This window comes from Pelophylax lessonae, assembly GCF_965119305.1.
Source record: "Pelophylax lessonae genome assembly, chromosome: 2".
Taxonomy (NCBI): Eukaryota; Metazoa; Chordata; class Amphibia; order Anura; family Ranidae; genus Pelophylax; species Pelophylax lessonae.
The window spans coordinates 99,496,344-99,517,376 of record NC_138769.1 but is presented as its reverse complement, the minus strand read 5'-3'; the positions used below and the strand labels follow the sequence as shown (position 1 = coordinate 99,517,376).

The window sequence follows — 21,033 nt, the reverse complement described above, 5'->3', positions numbered from 1 at the left end:
TCTCTCCTCCTTCTCTTTTGCCACCTCTCTTTCTCACCCCCCCCCTCTCTAATGTTATGTCAATTTTTGTAATGGTACACAGTGAAATAATACAAAAAAAGTGCCATTAGCAAAACAAAACAAATACACTAACATACTAACAGGTTGCCATCCCCCATTTATGCTTATATTCGATCATTTAGCTTTACTTTTTTTTCTTGAGTGGGGGGGGGGGGGTACAAGTAGCTGATCTTGCCTAGGGCGCAAAATAGTCTAGCACCGGCCCTGCCTTTAACAGTAGTACGTGTGGAGTGACACGGCATGCAACTTTCTCCTCTGCTTCCTTTGTGGTTACTGGCCCCAGCACCTTGTCTTCAGGCTCTGCCAGCCCTCCTGGCTGCAGCAGCCTCTCTACATTAGTCCACCCGACTGACTTTACTTGCCCACCTGTCTGACTCTCAGGAGATCTCTCAGGGAAGGAATGAAGACTTAAGCACACTGCTGTGTTCAAGAGAGACTAGCTACATGTGGCAGCTTCTCTCCTTGTTAGTCCCCAACAGTGCTGAGCTACTCATTCTGTCCTGTCTTGCTCCCATGCCTCCAGGAAGACCTTCTTCTGTGTGTTTTAGCAGAATGCTTCCAGCACCCGACCCTCCATACTAGGGGTACCCCTCAGGGCCACCAATGACCTCCTCAACACTGAATCTCCATCTTCCACCTGACTGCCTCTGCTAGCATTGCCAATGTCTATTTATGGAGTTATTTAGGCCCCCTGTCAGTCCACTGCTGAGGATTGGCCAAGGCTCCATAAATATTCAAGGCAGCTCCTCCTAACCCCCACCCTCTGGTTCTAGAAGATTCTCCTACCTTCTAGACCAGGGGGAGGCACCAGTGAGCTGCCAGGATCATCCAGCCCTGAACTCCAATTAACCCTTACCCAATTAAGGCTCACCAGCTTAACATGTGATTCAGAGTATGGTTTGCCTACACTAACTCTGGCACACACCAGAGGGTGCTACATATACTGTAGGTTTGAGCATAGACATAGAATTGTATTGTTTCAGGCAAATGACACATGATCTATCCTATATCGTAGCTGTACAAGAGTTGTTGTCTTTTGTAGAATAAACTAAGTAAGCTTCCAACAACTAAAGGCCCCTTTTACACAGACACCTCCGCCTGACGTACTCTGCTTGCTTAGCAGGAGATCGCTCCGCTGATCCCTGCTGAGCAGGGGGATGACAGGTCCGTCTCCCCTCACTGTGCTGAGCGGAGACAGACCTAGTCTCGTTCTCCTCTATGGGGAACTTAAAGCGGAGTTCCACCCTGGATTTTTTTTTTTTTTTTAATACCCCCGGGACAGTCAGGGCTAGTACATTCCACAATGGCTAGCCTCTGATCTGTCCCGGGTTGCACTTACCTGTTAGGACAAATACTTACCTTGCAAACGTCTTGTCCAGCGCTGCCATCTCAGATGTGGGCAGCTTGAAGCCAGCGAGATCCCCTTCGGCGTCTTCTTCCGCCTTCTTTGGTCCCACGATGCTCTGCGCCGGCCCCGACGTCACTTCCGGGTCGCGCGCGTCATCCCTCTACAGCTTCTGGGCATGCCCAGAAGCTGTTTAGAAGGGGATGACGCGCGCGACCCGGAACTGACGTCGGGGCCGGTGCAGGCGCAATGATTCCTGGGAGCTATGACGTTCAGCTCCCAGGAATCATTGCAGAGCCAGGAAGTGACGACGGGCCGCGGCCGAGGAAGGAGGAAGAAGGAAGTAAGGTAAGTATTTTTTCTTCGCTACGAGGTAAGTAAAAAAAAAAAAAATATGCGATTATCCATTTCTTTTTCAGGTGACCCGGAGCGAGAAGATGGAGGTAAGTATAAAAATAGGGTGGAACTCCACTTTAAGTGAAAATGGACCGCCTGTCTGTTTTCATCCGTTCCTATCTGATCCGCCAGACGGATGGAAAATAGGACCACCATCCTTCTGCATTTTGCAGACAGGATCGGATAGGATTGGATGTCAGCAGACATGTCGCCGCTGACATCTGCCACTCCATAGGAGAGAGTGCAAGATACAATCAGGTCTGCCTGAAAAACTGACAAGCTGACCAGATCTGACAGCCCATCTAAAAGGAGCCTAAGTGTTTGCATGGCTTCTTCCAGTGAACATAGGTTTTTGGGCACATTTTTGGATATATTTTTAAGTTAGTATGCAATAGACCGCTTCTAACTTTAAGGATACCCCTTACCCGCCTGTCAAAATACACAAACAGCAGCCACATCTTTCTGGATGCAGCTTCTGCTCAGCCGAAAAATTTTCAGCAGGCTCCTTCAACAAAATTTTATTAAATATCTTACATAAAATCCAGTGGCCTGTGTGTATGTTCCTGACTCATTTGCAACCACAGGGGATTGGGCTCCGGTCCCATCCAGGAGGAATTTCCATTTTTGCTGTGCAGTATGACATGTATTGTTAGACAACCTGTGTACAGTTCTTCTGACTTACATTTTGTTTCATATGCTGTTGTGCAGTTGTCTGTATTCATTGGTTTTCAATAAAAATTATTTTATGGAAAAAAAAAAACATTTTATCAAATAATCAACTTTTGTTGAAGCGAGCAGAGCTGGCTGGGCCACCCATGGAGTGAAATTTGTACAGTTCTTCATGGAACCAGCTTACAGTGGAAGTCAGGAATACTCACCTTTTCTCCAACGGTCTGAGGTCTGCAAGATCTTTCACAAGCACCAGCCTTCTCCTTGGCTACTTCTGGGTACCGGTCTGTATGATGATGTTAGGATTACAATACCTTTGAGGTTTTTTTTGCTGTCTGTGCACCTGTCAGGGAGATCCACTCTCTCTATTTGTCCTGTATACTGTTACCATTGAAGGTGAAAGTAATTCTATTAAGCACCTCAGGATTGATAAATATATTGTAATTAGATAAAAATAAAATTAAAAACGCCCTGGCTTTGTGCTCACGAGATGTGCATACCTCCAAAACACACCTCATAGAGCAGGGGCATGCAAACCACAGCCCCCCCCAGCTGTCGCAAAACGACATGCCCCATCAAGCCCCTGCCTCCAGGCATCATGCCCGCAGCTGCCAGTCCTGCTATGCCTCATGGGACCTGCAGCTCTGCAAAAGCTGGTGGGCCACAGCCCGCACATCCCTGTCATAGAGCCACAATAATTGGCATGCATAATCACATTATATATAATAAAAATAAATGACAGAGAATGGTATCCATATTTTGCCCACTAAAAATGAATCAACCTAGTAAAAATATATTCATGTAAAATATTATGATGCAAAAATTGAAAAATAAAAATGAAGAAGGACCATAAACACACAATCTATCTGTTATTAATAAAACAATTAAAATCCAAATTAATATTCATACCTTTCGGGCAATTGCTTGGCTCGCCCCTGGATATATGACATACAGTGTTGCTACCTCGCCAGTGAGGGGAATAAGATTCTATCCCTATTATTTTTATTCGGGAGGGATCTTGTTTGTGCTTTTGAGCAAAATGTCTTGATAAGCTATGTTTTTTTAAACCTGTCCTAATATTAGTTAGATGTTCCACTATGCGTACCTGTAGGGCTCTTTCAGTTTTACCTACATATTGGAGCCCACAATTACATTGTAAGAGGTAAATGACGTTCTTAGAAGAGCACGTAATAGAGTTCTCAATTCTATATGACCTTCCTGTGACTGTGAAGTCATAAGTTCTAGTTCTAATAATATCAGTATGACAACATTTGCACACAGGGCACCTCCAGCAAGGGTAAAAACCCTTTAGGTTTAAAAAAAACATGGGTTTGTTTGGTGGTCCTATAACATTATGTGCCACTAGATGTCTCAGACCTGGGGCCTTCCTGAAAATGACTCCAGATTGGTCTGGGAGAGCTGGGCCTAATACCTCATCATTCTTCAGAATATGCCAATGCCTATTCAGCATTCTATCAATTGTTTGGTATTAGCCGGAATAAGTGGTAAAAGAAGACCACTCATACCCTGAGTTATTGCCCTCTTTGACTTTAGGCTTTAATAAATCGCTTCTATCCATGGAAGCCACCTGTCGGATGGTATCATCCAATAGTTGGTTATCATATCCTTTTTCTGTGAAACATTGTTTAATTGTTTAGGATTGTTCTAAAAAAAAAGGGTATCTGAACGATTCCAACAAATTCTTACAAACTGACTTTTGGGGATCCCCTTTAGCCATCTCGGATGATGACAGCTATGTAATAGAATATATCCATTCCTGTCTGTTTTCTTAAAAAAAGTTTTTGTGAAAAAAACCATTACCTTACCTACTGATGGTCAAATCTAAAAAAATAATATCAGATAGACTGCACTCTAAGTTCCATTTAATATCAAGGTTATTTGAATTTAAATTGTTCATAAATAAAAGGAGGTTGTCCTCAGACCCCTTCCAAATGAACAGGGCATCATCTATATAACGCTGCCATAGGATTAACCCCTCTCTTTGTTGCCCATAGATGGCCATTTCCTCCCAGTGGGCCATAATTAGATTGGCCACACTGGGAGCAAACTGAGTCCCCATGGCAACTCCGGTGCACTGTAAGTAAAAACTTTTGTCGTACCAGAAATAGTTACGTTTCATACAGAAATACAAAAGTGTCCGTATAAAGTCCTTCTGCATGTCTGGGAGAGTTTCCACATTATCAAAAAAATGCCTGACTGCCAAAGATGCCTTATCATGATGGATAATCGTATAGAGCAGGGGTCTTCAAACTATGGCCCTCCAGTTGTTCAGGAACTACAATTCCCATCATGCCTAGTCATGTCTGTGAATGTCAGAGTTTTACAATGCCTCATGGGACTTGTAGTTCCGTAACAGCTGGAGGGCCATAGTTTGAAGATCCCTGTTATAGAGGGAAGAAACATCTGCTGTTACAAGAAAGCACTCACTATTATTTCTTTTAAAATATGAATAACATCCCTGGTATCCTTAAGATACGCAGGAGTGTCTGTCACCATGAGCTGTAGGAAGTATTCAATGTATTTACTAGTGATCGACCGATATTGGTTTTTCGTTGCCAATACCGATATTTTGGCCATTGCATATCGGTATCGGCTGATATTGGCCGATATTTTTTTATTTTGTTCACCTAACAGGTGCTCTTGTGGAGAGATCTGGGGGTCTAAAACACCCCAAACCCCTCCTCTGCACTTAAAAGCATTCAAAACGCCAAGTTTTGCTGTTTTGAATGCTGTCATTTTTTGAATCTGGCGCCAGTACCCGGAAGTGATGTCATGACATCACTTCCGGGTTTTTACATGGAGACCCAATCAGAGCCAAATTCCGTGGAAGGCGGTGGGAGGGGGGGGGGACGTCCCCTCCTGCTTGTAATGACAGCCGAGTGGCTTCTCAGCCGCATCGGTTGTCATTACAAGACAGCCGACCCTCGGCTATGGACGCCGGTATCGGGGTGATGCCTCTAGCTGCAGGCATCACTCCGGCACATGCACTTTCCCAAAATATCAGCAATATCGGTAACCTCAGGGGCCGATTCTGATATATCGGGGAAAGTGCATATCAGCACTCAATATATCGGCTTTGCCGATAATCGGTTGATCACTAATATTTGCCTGCGCTAGAGGTGAAAGACTCAATCCCACTCACTATTGGAACGTCCAGGGGGTTAATAAGTGACTTATGAATTTTGGGAAGGTAATACAGTATATAACCGGAATTTTTGGAGTTTGTGGTATTAAAAAAAGATTTCTCCTTCTTATTTATAATACCATCCTCATGTCCTATCTTCACAATTCGTTCAAGAGATTTCTTAAAACTAAAAGTCAGGTCATTGTTCAAAATTTGATAAGTGGAACTATCTCCCAGAAGAATAGACATATCTCCTGCTGATAGCTCGACCTATCAAGTAAAACAACCCCCCACCTTTATCAGCTGGGCAGATTACTAAATCCTTACGGGCAAAAAAGGATCTAACACATTCTTGAATGTAAAAATCTGGTCTGTTTTTGATCCTATAATTTTCAAGATCATTTATCAACAAGTCTCTAAAAACCAGTGTTATGAGTACACCATGTACTAAATGTTTATTTGGGAAACATAGTTTTTATATAAATATTACAAAACATCAGTTTTAAAACATATAAACTTCAAATAAAATGTACTTAATTGAAACCATTCTAGATTCTCGTTATGACTTCTTCATGGTCATTCTTTCACAGTGTGTCATGTAAAACAGATTGGAAACAGGAAAACAAACTCCTCACCCATGACGCAATAGAAAATGTCTGTCTTCAAGTTCTGAGGTTCCCTTACAAAGGAAATCAACATCACATATTAAGAGATTTGAGCAACAATTTGTTATGAAATAACACAATCCTTTCCATTAGGCTGGAGTTCCTCATTCATTTGATGGAAATGGGCCCTTTTCATGCTCCAGGCCCCAGTGCAAACTCAATGCCTGCACTTACAGAAGTTCCTATTCAGAGAATTAAAAACTTAAATGAGAAAAAGTTTTATCAAACTGTAATCCCGTTGTTGGTGAGTATAGAAATATTTGTGTCCTTCCCTTGCTCTATCATTTGTTCTTCTTTGCTTTCTGTCCTTATTACCTCCATAGGGATATAGACAAGGGGACTTAACTCATTGCTGTCATCCAGAAACCTTTTTAACCGTGGAAAGGATTCCTTGAGGTATAAGAAATGAAAAGGTCAGGGAAATACTAGAGATCAAACAAATTACAACCTATCCAATGCTCGTCTGAAGGTAAAATATATAACCAAGTATACATTTTATATACAGTATACTGTACATCCATAGTGTGCACGTTTATTAAAGCTGAAACCTGGCAGATATAAAAGAGAAACTGTTTCAGCTCCTGATTCAGTAATACATAATTTTTTTTAAATGCAAGCAGTAAAAGTGACTGAATTTGGTTTGACATCACCCACTTGCAATCCAGTGTACAGCAGAGCTTACACTGAAAGAGGGAGATGCAGCACAAGGATAAGGTGAGTTGCGCTGCTTTGTTTATATACAAACTAGAAATATTCTGATAGGAAGATACAGCAGAGTGACAAAGAGCATAGCTTAAATGTCTGCTGCTTCTCCTTTTCCTGCCCATTCACAGACTGGGGGAGGAACAGGACCTGCAAGTGTTATTAAAGAGTTACTAAACCCAGGAGCCGGCATTCACTATATCTGGTCTCCCACAGTACACAGAACATGGAAATGCAATTATTTTAGTAAATATAAACTGCTACATACCTTTTCTCATCAGCAGTATATAGCAGTCTTGTGACTTCTATCAGTGTGTGGTTAAAGTTTGTAGGAGGAGTTTTCATTCTCCCACAATTGTCCTATGAGAATGCAGGACCCCTAATCCTCTGTCTGGACAGTGCTGATTGGCCCTGTGCTGATTAGAGATGATCGAACTTTTCAAAAGTTGGGTTCGGCCAGAACATCCGAACTTCCCGAAAGTTCGGCCCCGGATTTCAGAACCCCATTGAAATCAATGGGACCCAGACTTCAGTAATCAAAAAACACCATTTTGAAGCCCTAAAACCCAATAAATGCCCCTAAAAAGTGCCTAGGGTTCTGGGTCATGCCCCAGGGACTATTAATCACACAAAAAAAAGTTCTTAAAAATTTTCATTTTTGATAGAGAGATAAAAAATTAAAAAAAAAAAAAAAATTAAAAAAAACAAACATTTCTTTGGATTTAGTGTCTGGGGGGTCTAAAAAGTGTACCTGTGAAGTTTCAGCTCTGTAGCATGTCCAGAACCATAACAAAAAAAAAAGATCGTTTGTATTATGTCACTTATAAAACAGGGATATGGCTCCGCTATTTTCACACCTTGCCGGTTTAGTATCAAGCGTTTTTTTGGGCATTTTTTGGGGGTTATTGGAGGCAGGCAAAACATCAGAACTTCTGTGTAGGGGTAAATATACACACATACTTATATGTTTATATACCCATACACATATATAGGTGTGAAAGGAACAGAACACTATACTTGCGCTAATTAAATAATTAACACCAATATGGCTCCGCTCCTATCACACCTATATATGTGTAAGTGTAAAATACATATAAGTGTGTGTGTATATATATATACCCCTATACAGAAGTTCAGATGTTTTGCCTACCTCCAAAGACCCCAAAAAATGCCAAAAAAACGCCAGCTGCAAAAACACACCTGGGCGTTTTTTTTTGGCGCTGGCGGTTTTTTGGGCATTTTTTTGGGTTCTTTGGAGGCAGGCAAAATATCTGAACTTCTGTATAGGGGTATATATATATATATACACACACACACACACTTATATGTATTTTACACTTACACATTACTTACTCCATTCTCAGTTGAAGCCCTATTGGAGGAAACGCGTCAGAAGGGAGGCGTGCCGTCATTGAGTCACTCGGAGTCTGCGCTGCAGCCGGACACGAGTCAACACAGAGATCCTCTGCTCATAGAAATATTCATCTTGCCTGTACCAACTTAAACAATGTAAGTGCAATCTTTTTTGTGAAACAATAAATCATTGAGGTAATGCACTATCAGCTTCCATATATTCTTTGCATATGTTGCCGATTCATCGTGTGAGCCGATAGCCACCCACCCTTATTGAGAGAGACAGGAGGAGTTTCTACAGGTTTCAGCCGTTGATTAGAGAGCTGATTTTTTTCCTTCGTCTGGTAAGAGGCTTATATTGGTTTTTGCACTGGTGGATCTGCGCACGAGTGGAGGTGTTTAAGTTGAGATTTATACAGCAATCATACCAAAATATATTCTAAGGCACTTATCTTATATCTGCCGGGTAAGGAGGCATTTCACCAGGTGGCGGGATTTAACCAGTTGTTTATCACCATATTGATCATACTCTGGATTTCTCATCACTTTATACTTTTTTATCACGGAAGTCTAAGAAGAATTTTATTTCTTTTCACTTGTGGACTTTTTGCACATATGGACTGTGGACATTTTTATTACACATTGTGATATATTTTGATTTGTTTCAATTTTATTGATTTTCCCACAACACAATTACTTTGGTCACAAGGTGGTTTTTATATCACTATTGAGACATGCATTGTGATCTGGAAGGTCTTATATAGACAGGTGTGTGGCTTTCCTAATCAAGTCCAATCAGTATAATCAAACACAGCTGGACTCAAATTAAGGTGTAGAACCATCTCAAGGATGATCAGAAGAAATGGAAAGCACCTGAGTTAAATATATGAGTGTCACAGCAAAGGGTCTGAATACTTAGGACCATGTGATATTTCAGTTTTTCTTTTTTAATAAATCTGCAACAATGTCAACGATTCTGTGTTTTTCTGTCAGTATGGGGTGCTATGTGTACATTCATGAGGAAGAAGAATGAACCTAAATGATTTTAGCAAATGGCTGCAATATAACAAAGAGTGAAAAATTTAAGGGGGTCTGAATACTTTCCGTACCCAGTGTATATACACACACACTTATATGTATTTTACACTTACACACATATAGGTGTGATAGGAGCAGAGCCATATTGGTGTTAATTATTTAATTAGCGCAAGTATAGTGTTCTGCTCCTTTCACACCTATATATGTGCAGGTGTATATATACAGACATGTGTGTGTATATATACCCCCTATACACATGTTCAGATGTCATGCCTGACTCCAAACATGTCCTCAAAAAATCCCTATAAACGCCTGCAGCCAAAAAGCAGGCTGACCGGTGAGAAGCCATATCAGTGCTTTGAAAGTGACATAAGAGAAACAATCTTTTCTCTATAGCGGTCACCCTGATATGGAAGGGTTTTGTCACCCTGCCATAGCAGTCAGAGTCAGTTAACCCTACACTACACTACGGTCACCTTACACTTAACACTTTCCCTACAGAAACTGAATAATTAAATCTAACTATAGTGGAAAATAGCACCCTAACTACACTAGATATCCCTTTCCTCACACTAAAAATTGCTAAATGACACTTTGAAGCAGAAGTAACAGAACTGCTTTCACTCTCTTCCATGTCCCTGTATAACAATGCTAGGAATTTGGCGGGGGCTATCTTATATACTGGGGGGTGTATTCACTAATGATTGGACTATGGACCCCCTAGTCACTCCAATTACATTCCTAGCATTCTCCTGCCCCCTCAATTGGCTTTTACTGATGGTTCTGGTCCAATCACGGGCTTTTAAAGCCCATTTCCTGTCCCATTGCATTTTGGTCGGTTCTGGTTGCCGAATTCCAAACTTTTTCAGCAAAAAGTTCTAAATTCGGCCGAACCTCGAACAGCCAATGTTCGGGTCGAACCTATCTATTCATCCATATAGTCACCATCCATTCTCTATACATCCTTCCATTCACTCCCCATTCACCTACTTTCACACCATCAATTTATCCAACATCAAGTGTCAGTCTATGTATCCATCCACTAAGCATATATTCATTGATACCACCATTCATTCACTCCTTATCCATTCATTCCATATCCACCCATTCATCCATCCATTCACTCCTTATTCATCCATCCATTCACCCCTTATCCATTCATTCCATATCCACCCATTCATCCATCCATTCACTCCTTATCCATCCATATCCATATATCCACTCCATATCCATCCATTCATTCCATATCCATCTATCCACTAAGCATACATTGATTTACTCTGCATCCATTTATTTTATATATATATATATATATATATATATATATATATATATTTGTATCCATCTACTACATCCATCCATTCACTCCACATCCATCATCCAATGTCAGGCCTTGTATCCATCCACCAAGCATACATACATTGATTGATAAATCCATCTACTCACCCAATATCCATCCATCCATTCACTCCATATCCATCCATCCAAACATCCACTATTTATATATCTATTGATATTCCTATACATTCATCCACCCATCCCTCCTCCATCAATCTGTTTATCTCTCCATTCTACATCCATCCTTCCACACACTCCATCAGGCTCCGTTCACACTAGTGTGACTCCAAAGTACAACTTTGATGCAACTTTCATGCGACTCTACACTCTCTGGCACTCAAGCTGCAAGAAGATCGCATCAAAGCAATACAGGAATTTTTTTTAAATCGCTGTGACTGTGAATCGGTGCCATTGATATCAACGGGCTGCAACTTGTAATGCGACTTTGGACACATATAGAAGTCACGCTAGTGTCAATGGAGCCTCAGTCCTCTCTGCCTAGATCAGGGGTGGAACATACAGGAAATGAAAAGTGAAATCTGATAGGTTCTCTTACCAAAACATCTGGGGTGAGGATGCGTTTCCTGCAGACACTTCTCGCCTGGTGAAGAATGTTTGTAAACAGCACCAACCCAACTACCAGAACGAGGACCACAAATATCAATACCATCCAATAGACTATTCCATCACCTGCAATAAGAAGCAAGATAAAAATCGGTGTACTGCTGGTATAGTACACTCATGATAGAGGTCAATAAGGATGTTGGAAGTCAACAAGAAGTTTTCTGATATATGTTATATAAGGGAGCAGGCAAATTACTTCACACCAAGAACACCAATATGACAGGAGGTATAGCCTGTATAACCACCATACTGCTATAGGGTGGCCCTCATGCGAAGAATCACATACAATATATACACGTGATTCTGCACCTCCGGCAGCAGGCCGATTTTCCGTGATTAGTCACAGCAGAAGCGGATCTGAGGGTGCCGGGCACTGGATGTTCGCTGCCACCCACCGATTGTCGGGCAGAGGCACAGAACGGAGCTCTGCCTATGTAAACAAGGCAGAGCTTAATTCTGACGGGGTGACGTGATAGATTTTGTGTCCCTGCAAAGCAGGGAATAAAATCCATCACTTACCTGGTAAAAGCACCTCACACAGTACACAAAAACACTGGCTAGGCACACATTTAACCCTTTGATTGCCCTAGATGTTTAACCCCTTCCCAGCCATTGTCATTAGTACAGTGACCAGGGCCGCTGATAGAAATCATGGGGCCCCGTACAGCCTACCTGACGGGGCCCCCTTCAGCCCCACCCCTCCCCAGACCCCACCTTGAAACAAAGTGCAGGTTTGTCTTCAAGAGATAATTTATTTATCATGCCACGCCATGCCATTCATAGTAAATATGTGCAGAGCGCAGTACAATCACCACACCATGCCATATTGCCATCCATAATAAATATGTGCAGTAAGTGTGCAGTGCAATGCAGTATAAAACTCACAACCGACGGTCAGCTGCTTCTGCCTGCCGCACATCCGCTCGCTCTCTGTCTCGGGCCTAACTCAGAGCTGAGCGGGGGAAGATCACTCTGCAAGGGAAGAAAATAGGAGGCAGGCGGCCGGGACTTGAAATTGAGCCCCCATGAGGATCGGGCCTGGAATACACATGCGTCCGAAATATAAAAAAAAAAAAAAAAAGTCCCTCCACTCGCACCAGCACAGAGGTCAGAGAAGGGCCCAAAAGTAAGAGCAGCAAAACGGGGACAGTAGCGTCACTAGGGATGGTGTCACCTGGTGCGGTAGACCATGGTGTCACACCCCCCCCCCCCCCCCCCCCGAGCTGCGACAGACTGATGGCATCATACAGGAGACAGTCAAAGACTGCAGGCATCAGAGGAGACAGCCAGAGACTGCAGGCATGCTACAGGAGACAGCCAGAGACTGCAGGCATCATAGAGGAGACAGCCAGAGACTGCAGGCATCATAGAGGAGACAGCCAGAGACTGCAGGCACCACAGAGGAGACAGCCAGAGACTGCAGGCACCACAGAGGAGACAGCAAGAGACTGCAGGCACCACAGAGGAGACAGCCAGAGACTGCAGGCACCACAGAGGAGACAGCCAGAGACTGCAGGCACCACAGAGGAGACAGCCAGAGACTGCAGGCACCACAGAGGAGACAGCCAGAGACTGCAGGCACCACAGAGGAGACAGCCAGAGACTGCAGGCTTCACAGAGGAGACAGCCAGAGACTGCAGGCTTCACAGAGGAGACAGCCAGAGACTGCAGGCTTCACAGAGGAGACAGCCAGAGACTGCAGGCTTCACGGAGGAGACAGCCAGAGACTGCAGGCTTCACAGAGGAGACAGCCAGAGACTGCAGACATGCTATTAGGAGACAGTCAGAGACTGCAGGCATCACAGAGGAGACAGCCAGAGACTGCAGGCATGCTATAGGAGACAGTCAGAGACTGCAGGCATCACAGAGGAGACAGCCAGAGACTGCAGGCATGCTATAGGAGACAGTCAGAGACTGCAGGCATCACAGAGGAGACAGCCAGAGACTGCAGGCAAGTACTGTGGATGGTGGTGGTTGCAGTCAGTGTTAATAGCTCTGGGGATGCCTGTCCTTACTCGCTCTCTAGAAGAATAGACCTGTGTGACCCCCCTCCTCTGTGTGCATCTATGGCAGGAGCTCTGCTCACTTACATTAGTTGTCCCGTCCAGATGGCATGTCTCCTCACACTCCCAGCCTTTCCGTTGTCAGTGGGAAGTACAGCAGCAGAGGTGGAGCAGCAGCTCAAGAAGAGAAAGTTACATCTTCCTCATGTCGGAGCCTCCATGCACGTGATTGGTTGCTGGGATGCTAGACGGGCCCAGCAACCAATCGTTTTGACAGGCGGGACCTGGACGTTCTGGGAGCTCTGCCACTGGTGCAGGGTTTTATCTGAAGACAACTAGACTGATTGTCTCGGCTGCCCGGGCCCCCCAGCTGAGCTGAGGACACAGGGCCCGGTACAACAGGGCCAGTTGTACTGGCTTATCAGCGGCCCTGACAGTGACAGTGCATATTTTTAGCATGGATCACTGTATTAGTGTCTCTGGTTCCAGTGTTGCCAACCGCCCGTAGATTTACGGACAGCCCGTAAAATCAGGGCACTTTTCTCCTGCCCGTAAATGCCCGTAGCAGGAGAAAAGTGCCCGTAAATCTACGGCGGCGGCGGCAAGGTTAGAACTGCGCGTGCGCGGCGCGCAGTTCCGGACTCGGAGATCCCCGAAGCAAGCCGAGTTCTCTTCTCTCACAGATGGAGACCGTGTGACGTCAGCAACAGCTTCCCCCCTCCCTCTTTCGCACACCCAGCGCTGCTGCGCGTCTCGGCCAATCACAGCCTCCCTGTCCTGACTCGCCGCACACTGACACATGCCCAATGGACGGATCAGATGATCATCGGACGAGACTAGTGCAACGGCCCGCCTGCGCCCGCCCCTGCCTCCGCCCCCGCCGTCATCTAAGTTTTCCCGCCGGGCCGGCCGCCAGGCGGCGGCTAGGGAGTGGGACAGTGTGGAGTCTGATAAACTGTGCCTGGCCCTGTGGGGTACAAGAAAATGCAGCTGGAGTCTGGATGGATGCCGATGGTGGTGGAGTGGACAGAGCAGCAGACTGACAGAAGAGGCAGCCACCCGCAGAGCACACAGAAGAGAAGAGGACTGGTGAGTGGGGCTCCGAGCCTCTGACAGCTAGCAGAGCAGACTGGAGTAGAGAGATGAGTCAGGGGGCAGAGGACATCAGTGTCCTGCTCCTGTGCCCCCTTCACCTCTCCACAGGCAGTGTCACAGCTTCACTCTGCAGTAATGTCACTGATATGGCTATGGAGAGGTGAAAGGGACTTAGGAGGAGGACACTGATGTGCTAATATGAAGGGGGACATAGGAAGAAATTACTGTGAGGGGTGAGGATGGCACTTCCATGTCCGCAGTCTCTGACCACCTCCTGTCCCATGTCCGCAGTCTCTGACCACCTCCTGTCCCATGTCCGCAGTCTCTGACCACCTCCTGTCCCATGTCCACAGTCTCTGACCACCCCCCTGTACCATGTCCGCAGTCTCTGACCACCCCTCTGTACCATGTCCGCAGTCTCTGACCACCTCCTGTTCAATGTCCACAGTCTCTAACCATCTCTTTTCTTTTATCGTGTCTGCAGTCGAGTCTGGAGAGGAGTCAAGAGTGAGAGCGCCGAAGGGATGGGGGTCACGGGAGAATCTAGTTGTGTTGGGCCCCGGCCTGCGGAGTGGAGACCAGAGCCGTCTGACTGAGCCCTGCACAGTGCACCTGAGGGGAGGTCAGTGACAGCACCGCCAGACCAGTCTGATGGGGGGGGGGGGGTCACTGATGTAAGGGGGAGAGAATACAATAATGTAAGTGGGCACTGACTTTTGTTTAACTTAAACTCATTGCTAATAGCACTATCTACATGTTTATAGTTTAATTATTCATATTTGCATGGTTTAGCGCTGAAAACGGCTATTTTATGTACATTTTTGCAGTGCCAGTAAAAAATTGGAGCCGTCCGTAAATTTTGGACGTTCTGCCAGTAAATTTCACTCCGGGGGGTTGGCAACACTGTCTGGTTCCCACAAAGTGTCAGTTATGCCTTGTTTCCACTGAGCAGAACGGTTCGGGTAGGTACAGTTTGGAAGGGTTAGAATGGTCTGGCCTATTCAGGTGAGCGTTTCCACTGCAAGTCTGGACTATTATCTGGACTGAGCTTTTTGCTTGACGTGAGCATTGATGTTTTCCTGTCCGCCAATCAGTGGAATGTATTGTATGATGCCAGTAGCTCTGTCCTAACCGTACCGTACCATTTCCTATGGCCCTACATCTGAAGGAGGACCAGGAATGGTGCGGTTTGGTTCAGTTATATGGGCCACTTTCATAATGGAAACACTCAAATTAGCGTACCGAACCAAACCAACCCGAACCGATCCGCTCAGTGGAAACGAGGCATTAGTGTCTGTTTGTCTGCGCAATATCGCAAGTCACTGATTAGTCACTGATGACCGCTATTACTAGTATAAAAAAAAAAAACAAATAAAAATTCCAGCATATATACCATAGTTTGTAGATGCTATAAGTTTTCTGCAAACCAGTCAATATACACTTATTGGGATTTTTGTTAGCAAAAATATGTAGCAGAATATTTACAGTGCCTTGAAAAAGTATTCATACCCCTTTTCTCACAATTTCCACATTTTGTCATGTTTCAACCAAAAATATAAATGTATTTTATTGGGATTTAATGTGTTCGACCAACACAAAGTGGCACTTAATTGTGAAGTGGAAGAAAAATGATAAATGGTTTTCAAGTTTTTTTACAAATAAATATCTGAAAAGTGAGGCTTGCATTTGTATTTAGCCCCCTTTTACTCTGATACCCCTGACTAAAATCTAGTGGAACCAATTGCCTTTAGAAGTCACCCAATCTGTAAATAGAGATCCATCTGTATGTAATATAATCTCAGTATAAATACAGCTGTTATGTGATGCCCTCAGAGGTTTGTTAGAGAACCTTAATAAACAAACAGCACCATGAGGGCTGGTGAAGTTTTAAGATGGTGGGGCTCCAGGGATATACCCCAATTATAGGATATACTGACTTGAAGTGAGAGAGGCCCCCCTCCCTATATGGCATATATACTGAGAGACCCCTATTATGAGATATACTGAGAGGAAAAAGAAAGAAAGAAAGAAAGAAAGAAAGAAAGAAAGAAAGAAAGAAAGAAAGAAAGAAAGAAAGAAAGAAAGAAAGAAAGAAAGAAAGAAAGAAAGAAAGAAAGTGCAGCCTATGACTTAAGCAACTAGTGTCCATATGCAGTTGACCTATTAGAAAATATATCCATAAATGGTTCTATATGGTCACTGTTTCATGAAATGCAGGTGAAACAGCAGTGCAGGGAAAGACATGTAAAGCCCCGTACACACGTACCGAATGTTGGCCGAACGATCGGCCGTCTTTTGTCCGGTGCTGTCCTGTCGGCTGAAAAGTGCTAAAGACTGCACACGAATTTTGTCGGCCAACAACAGCCGACTGCAGAAGTGATGTCATGTGATGGTTAACTTTCCGTGTGTTTTTTCTTTTCTGAGCATGCCCAGTCTTGCTAATCTGCTGTTTGTCGGCCGAAATCTGTACTGACTGGCGAACAATCAGCCATTCTGGTGTTGGCCAACAAAAATTTTAATGCCTGCACAACAGATTCTGTTCGGCCGAAAAGTCGCTGTCGGTTGTCGGAAGCATCATACTAACAAGCCGACAATCGGCCGATCGTTCGGCGGCCGAATATTTACGGCCGACAATCGCTACGTGTGTACGGGGCTTATCAAACATCAAGGCAGACAGCAGCAGGTGAAGAGCAGATCCAGGTAACGGACTACAGATGAATGGCAAGGCACATTATAGACAGAGAGCAGAGGGAGACGGTAGAGTATATAAATCATATAGCAAGTAGGAACCAGTCCATGCATATCATACCCCCACCTCTAAACTCTGTGAGCGAGAGGGACCAGTCCTTGGAAATCGGAAAGTGGTCCCATAGAGGTATTTCTAAGTCAAACCTGGTGCTTGGCTAGTCCCTAGGAAGTCCAAATATGCCGCTCAATAGGGTATCACTGCAAGCCACTGCTCATGAGAGCCACGCTATTCTCCATGTATGTGCACTTCTGTCCATAGTGAATCTGAGGTCTGCTTCTGCAACTGCACCAGGGGAAGATCTTCACCCTCTGGTGCAGGGAGCAAATTAGGGAGCTCAATAGGTGGGCCAGGTCAGTATTTCAGCTCACCCTAATGAGCTCCAATAAACACAATGGGAAACTGGCAGGTATCCAGTAAGCATGGAGAAACTGTTAACTCAGTGTTCCAAATACAGATGTAAATTATTTTTTTTTTTGGACTGACAGCCTGTTGCTAGACAGATTAAAAAAAAAAAGTCTAATCATTTTTTTTTTTTATAATCTACCTAGCAACAGAAACATAGAGAGAGATATACAAACAAAAGTGGTTGCTAATGCGAGATTACCTGCAATCACTCACCCAGCGCTCTGATTACGGGGATCTTATTCGACTCACCCAAAAAAATCTTTACCATTAATTTTTTGTAAATAGCGGCTACTATAAATATTCGATTAACGTATAATATTGATGTTATTTTACCCAATGTGCATCTAGGAACATGAGAACAATAACATTAGCAGCGCTGATGTGTTATCTTAATACACCGTCCTTGTTTTTCCAAAATGACTATGATTACAATAATTAGCAGTCCATAGAGTCCACATAACAGGTGCTCATCAGAGGTGTTTAGGTTCTTATACACTTCGATAATGTGCTCCTTCACCAAACTGTTTGTGCTCCCCCTCTAAGGTAATGAACACTCAGCAGACCATAGATTGCATGCGCCTTTAAATCATCTGCTTCAATCCAATCCACTTCCACTCCACCAAGCACCTTTCACTAGGTTTAAACCCCTTCTCTCCAAGAATCACTTTTCCAGGAGTTCCTCCACAGCCTATTACCACCTCAGGGGCCCACATAAGGATTTTAATAGGAGTGTGAGGAGAAAAAAAGGGGACCAATAGCGTGATACCGTTTCAGCATTTATTGATTAAAATATCACAATAAAATCCCCTTCTCCCCTCTCCCCTCTTCAATTGCGCTTACATTTAAAACTCGTTCAAATAGCCAAACAACAGTTACATTCCAGGTATTTGCTCCTTAACATATAGACCGTATCTGACTGGTGCGACTGTATCGCTCTCACAGCTCCTTTGTGCCTGTTCAGAGCCGATATCTACTGCAATGAGTTCCGGATAGCGAGTTCAGCGCCACCGTCATCAAGGTAACCACATGCTCACGTCTTGACGCATTTCGTCATCACGACTTCTACCAAGGGCGTGGGCGCGTGGCACGGGTACCTCTATTTATCATCCTGCTGACCACTCAATTAACTATTAATCTGCCCAACACCAAACATGAGTGGGGTTTCATCACAAATTTCAATGTACAGTGTAGGGAAATAGAGGATATATTTAGAAGGCATTGGAGTATCTTGGGTATAGACAGGATTTTGAGTAAACAGCTCCCAGAGGAACTGGTTTTTATATACAGGAGGGCCCCAACCTTCCGAAATAGAATTGTTAAGAAGGTTTTGGACCCACCTGTGAGACCCAAAATATTTTGGGATAAGGCTGGGTTCTATGCTTGCAGGAGATGTAAGGCATGTCAGCAGGTGAACACTCATTTGAGGGGTATAACCTCTTTCACGTCTAGTGACAATGGTAGAAGTTTTGAGATTAAGGACTTCATATCATGTGCCTCTACATATGTGGTCTATGGATTGGAATGCCCCTATGGCCTTATTTATATAGGGCGCACTAAAAGAACCTTAGGTAAGAGGGTATCGGAGCATATTTACAATATAACAATAGGGTACAAGGACCACAGTGTATCTTTACATTTAGGTAAAAAAATGGGAGAGATCCATCAGGTCTCAAATTCTGGGGTATAGACAAGATGCTTCCAGCCTGGCGGGGAGCAAACCGAGTCAGGGAACTGTCAAAACGGGAGAAACAGTGGATCCATATGACCAACTCTTTACATCCCAACGGGATGAATAAAGAATTGAATTTGAATTGTGTTTTGAGACAAAACCCACATGTTGATGGGGACAAGGGGCTCATCCCCACAACCCTGGCTGGTGGTTGTGGGGGTCTGCAGGCAGGGGGCTTATCAAAATAAACAAGTGGGCCCCCAGATCCCGCCCCCCCCCCATGTGAATGAGTATAGGGTACATAGTACTCCTACCCATTCGCCAAAAAAGTGTCAAAAAGTAATAAAAACAGACAGTTTTTGACAATTTTATTGCAAAAATAAATTAAAAAAACAGTGTCCCCTGATTTAAATTCATCGTCAATCACCCTGCCCGACGCACCACTGTCCTGAAAAAAAAAAAAAAAATGGTCCGCTCCCCATGAACGCTCCCGCACTCCTGCAGTCTGCGTGCTCCGCAGTGTGACAGTTTTTACATAGGGAAGGGGTATATGCGCAGATGCGCTCCCACAGGGCATAGGCGAAGACCTATAGGCATGCAAACAAATATTACATGTTAGCCACTGATGCTGGCGCCAAATGGCCTATATAAGGGCAGCAGCTGTACTATTGCTTTGCTGTCTGATCTGCAGCTTTACCTATTGTTTTGTTTCAGTGCCTGTACTAGCTTTGACCCGACTTCCTGACCATGCTGCTTATGTCTAGTCCCTACCTTGGCTTGCCTTGATCTTGTTATATCTGTTTATCTGCCTGATTTCCTGTTGCCAACCACTGCCTGAACTTTGACTATTCTCTGTCTGCCGTTACATATCCGATGCTCAGTGTATGACCTGGCTTGTCTGACTCTGCACCAGCCTTCTGCCATCCAGCTCTGTGTAGCTCCAGTGATGTTGTCCTGCATCCCCAGCATACCTGCATCCGCTGTTCCTGCTGCCATCTGCTGCTCAGCGATCCAGTCCAATCCTGCAACTGGTCTGCTACTCATCTCTGCTGTCAACAGAGAATCTTGCAGGCACTCCTACCTCGCTGCACTCTCGCAGCCACTGTTGCTATGTCAGTGGTCCTTGAGCCGGGACTGTACGAGAGGCCTTCCTCTACGCATCAGGCTCTGCCGCAAGGCACCTGACAATACCCCTTCGACAGAAGCTGGACAAATGTCAGGCGGTTTCTGTTGATCCCGTCGATGCCGCCCGACATTCAGCCTGTGTGTACCAGGCTTTAGTTAGTCAGGCTGAGACCCTGTTCACACAGGGGCGACGCTACTTGCTGGGGCGACCTCGGCGTGACATGCACGGACTTCATATCATTGAAGTCAATGCAGGTCGCCTCCAGGTCGCCCCAAAGTAGTACAGGACCCTTTTTCTAAGTCGGAGCGACTTGTGTCGCTCCTATTAGAACAGGTCCTGTGCTAATCTATAAAATATAAATAAATCCGCGCTAAGGATGTCAGAGAATAAATTAAATGCGTGCACAAGTAAGCTGCAGCCTCACTTAAAATATAGCCAAAGGCTATATAAATATGTATGTAAATATGAAGTGGTGGCGCTGCTTATAAAGTGCAAACAGGTATATATAAATATGTAAAGCGAAAAATATGATGTAAAAACACAGATGTGATTGAGAAATAAAAATATAAATATAAATGGTGAATATGTAAATAATACCACAATATAGTGAAATTCTAACTTAAAATGGTATTGAGAATGAGTTAATATGAA

General features: G+C 44.3%; 1 protein-coding gene across 2 annotated transcripts in view; it reads right to left on the bottom strand.

Annotated features, from left to right (window-relative positions):
* Positions 1–6,064: 6,064 nt before the first annotated feature.
* LOC309547716 (interferon alpha/beta receptor 2-like) overlaps positions 6,065–21,033 on the bottom strand; it is a 52,019-nt gene continuing 37,050 nt past the window's right edge. Inside the window, exons 7-8 of one of the 2 annotated variants that reach the window (XM_082247665.1) lie at positions 11,268–11,401; positions 6,065–6,670 (exon numbers count right to left, since the gene is read on the bottom strand). In XM_082247665.1, the coding sequence (XP_082103791.1) occupies positions 6,503–6,670; positions 11,268–11,401 (302 nt within the window). In that variant the 3' untranslated portion in view covers positions 6,065–6,502. The remainder of the gene's footprint in view (positions 6,671–11,267; positions 11,402–21,033) is intronic. The other variant, XM_082247664.1, reaches the window with a different exon arrangement.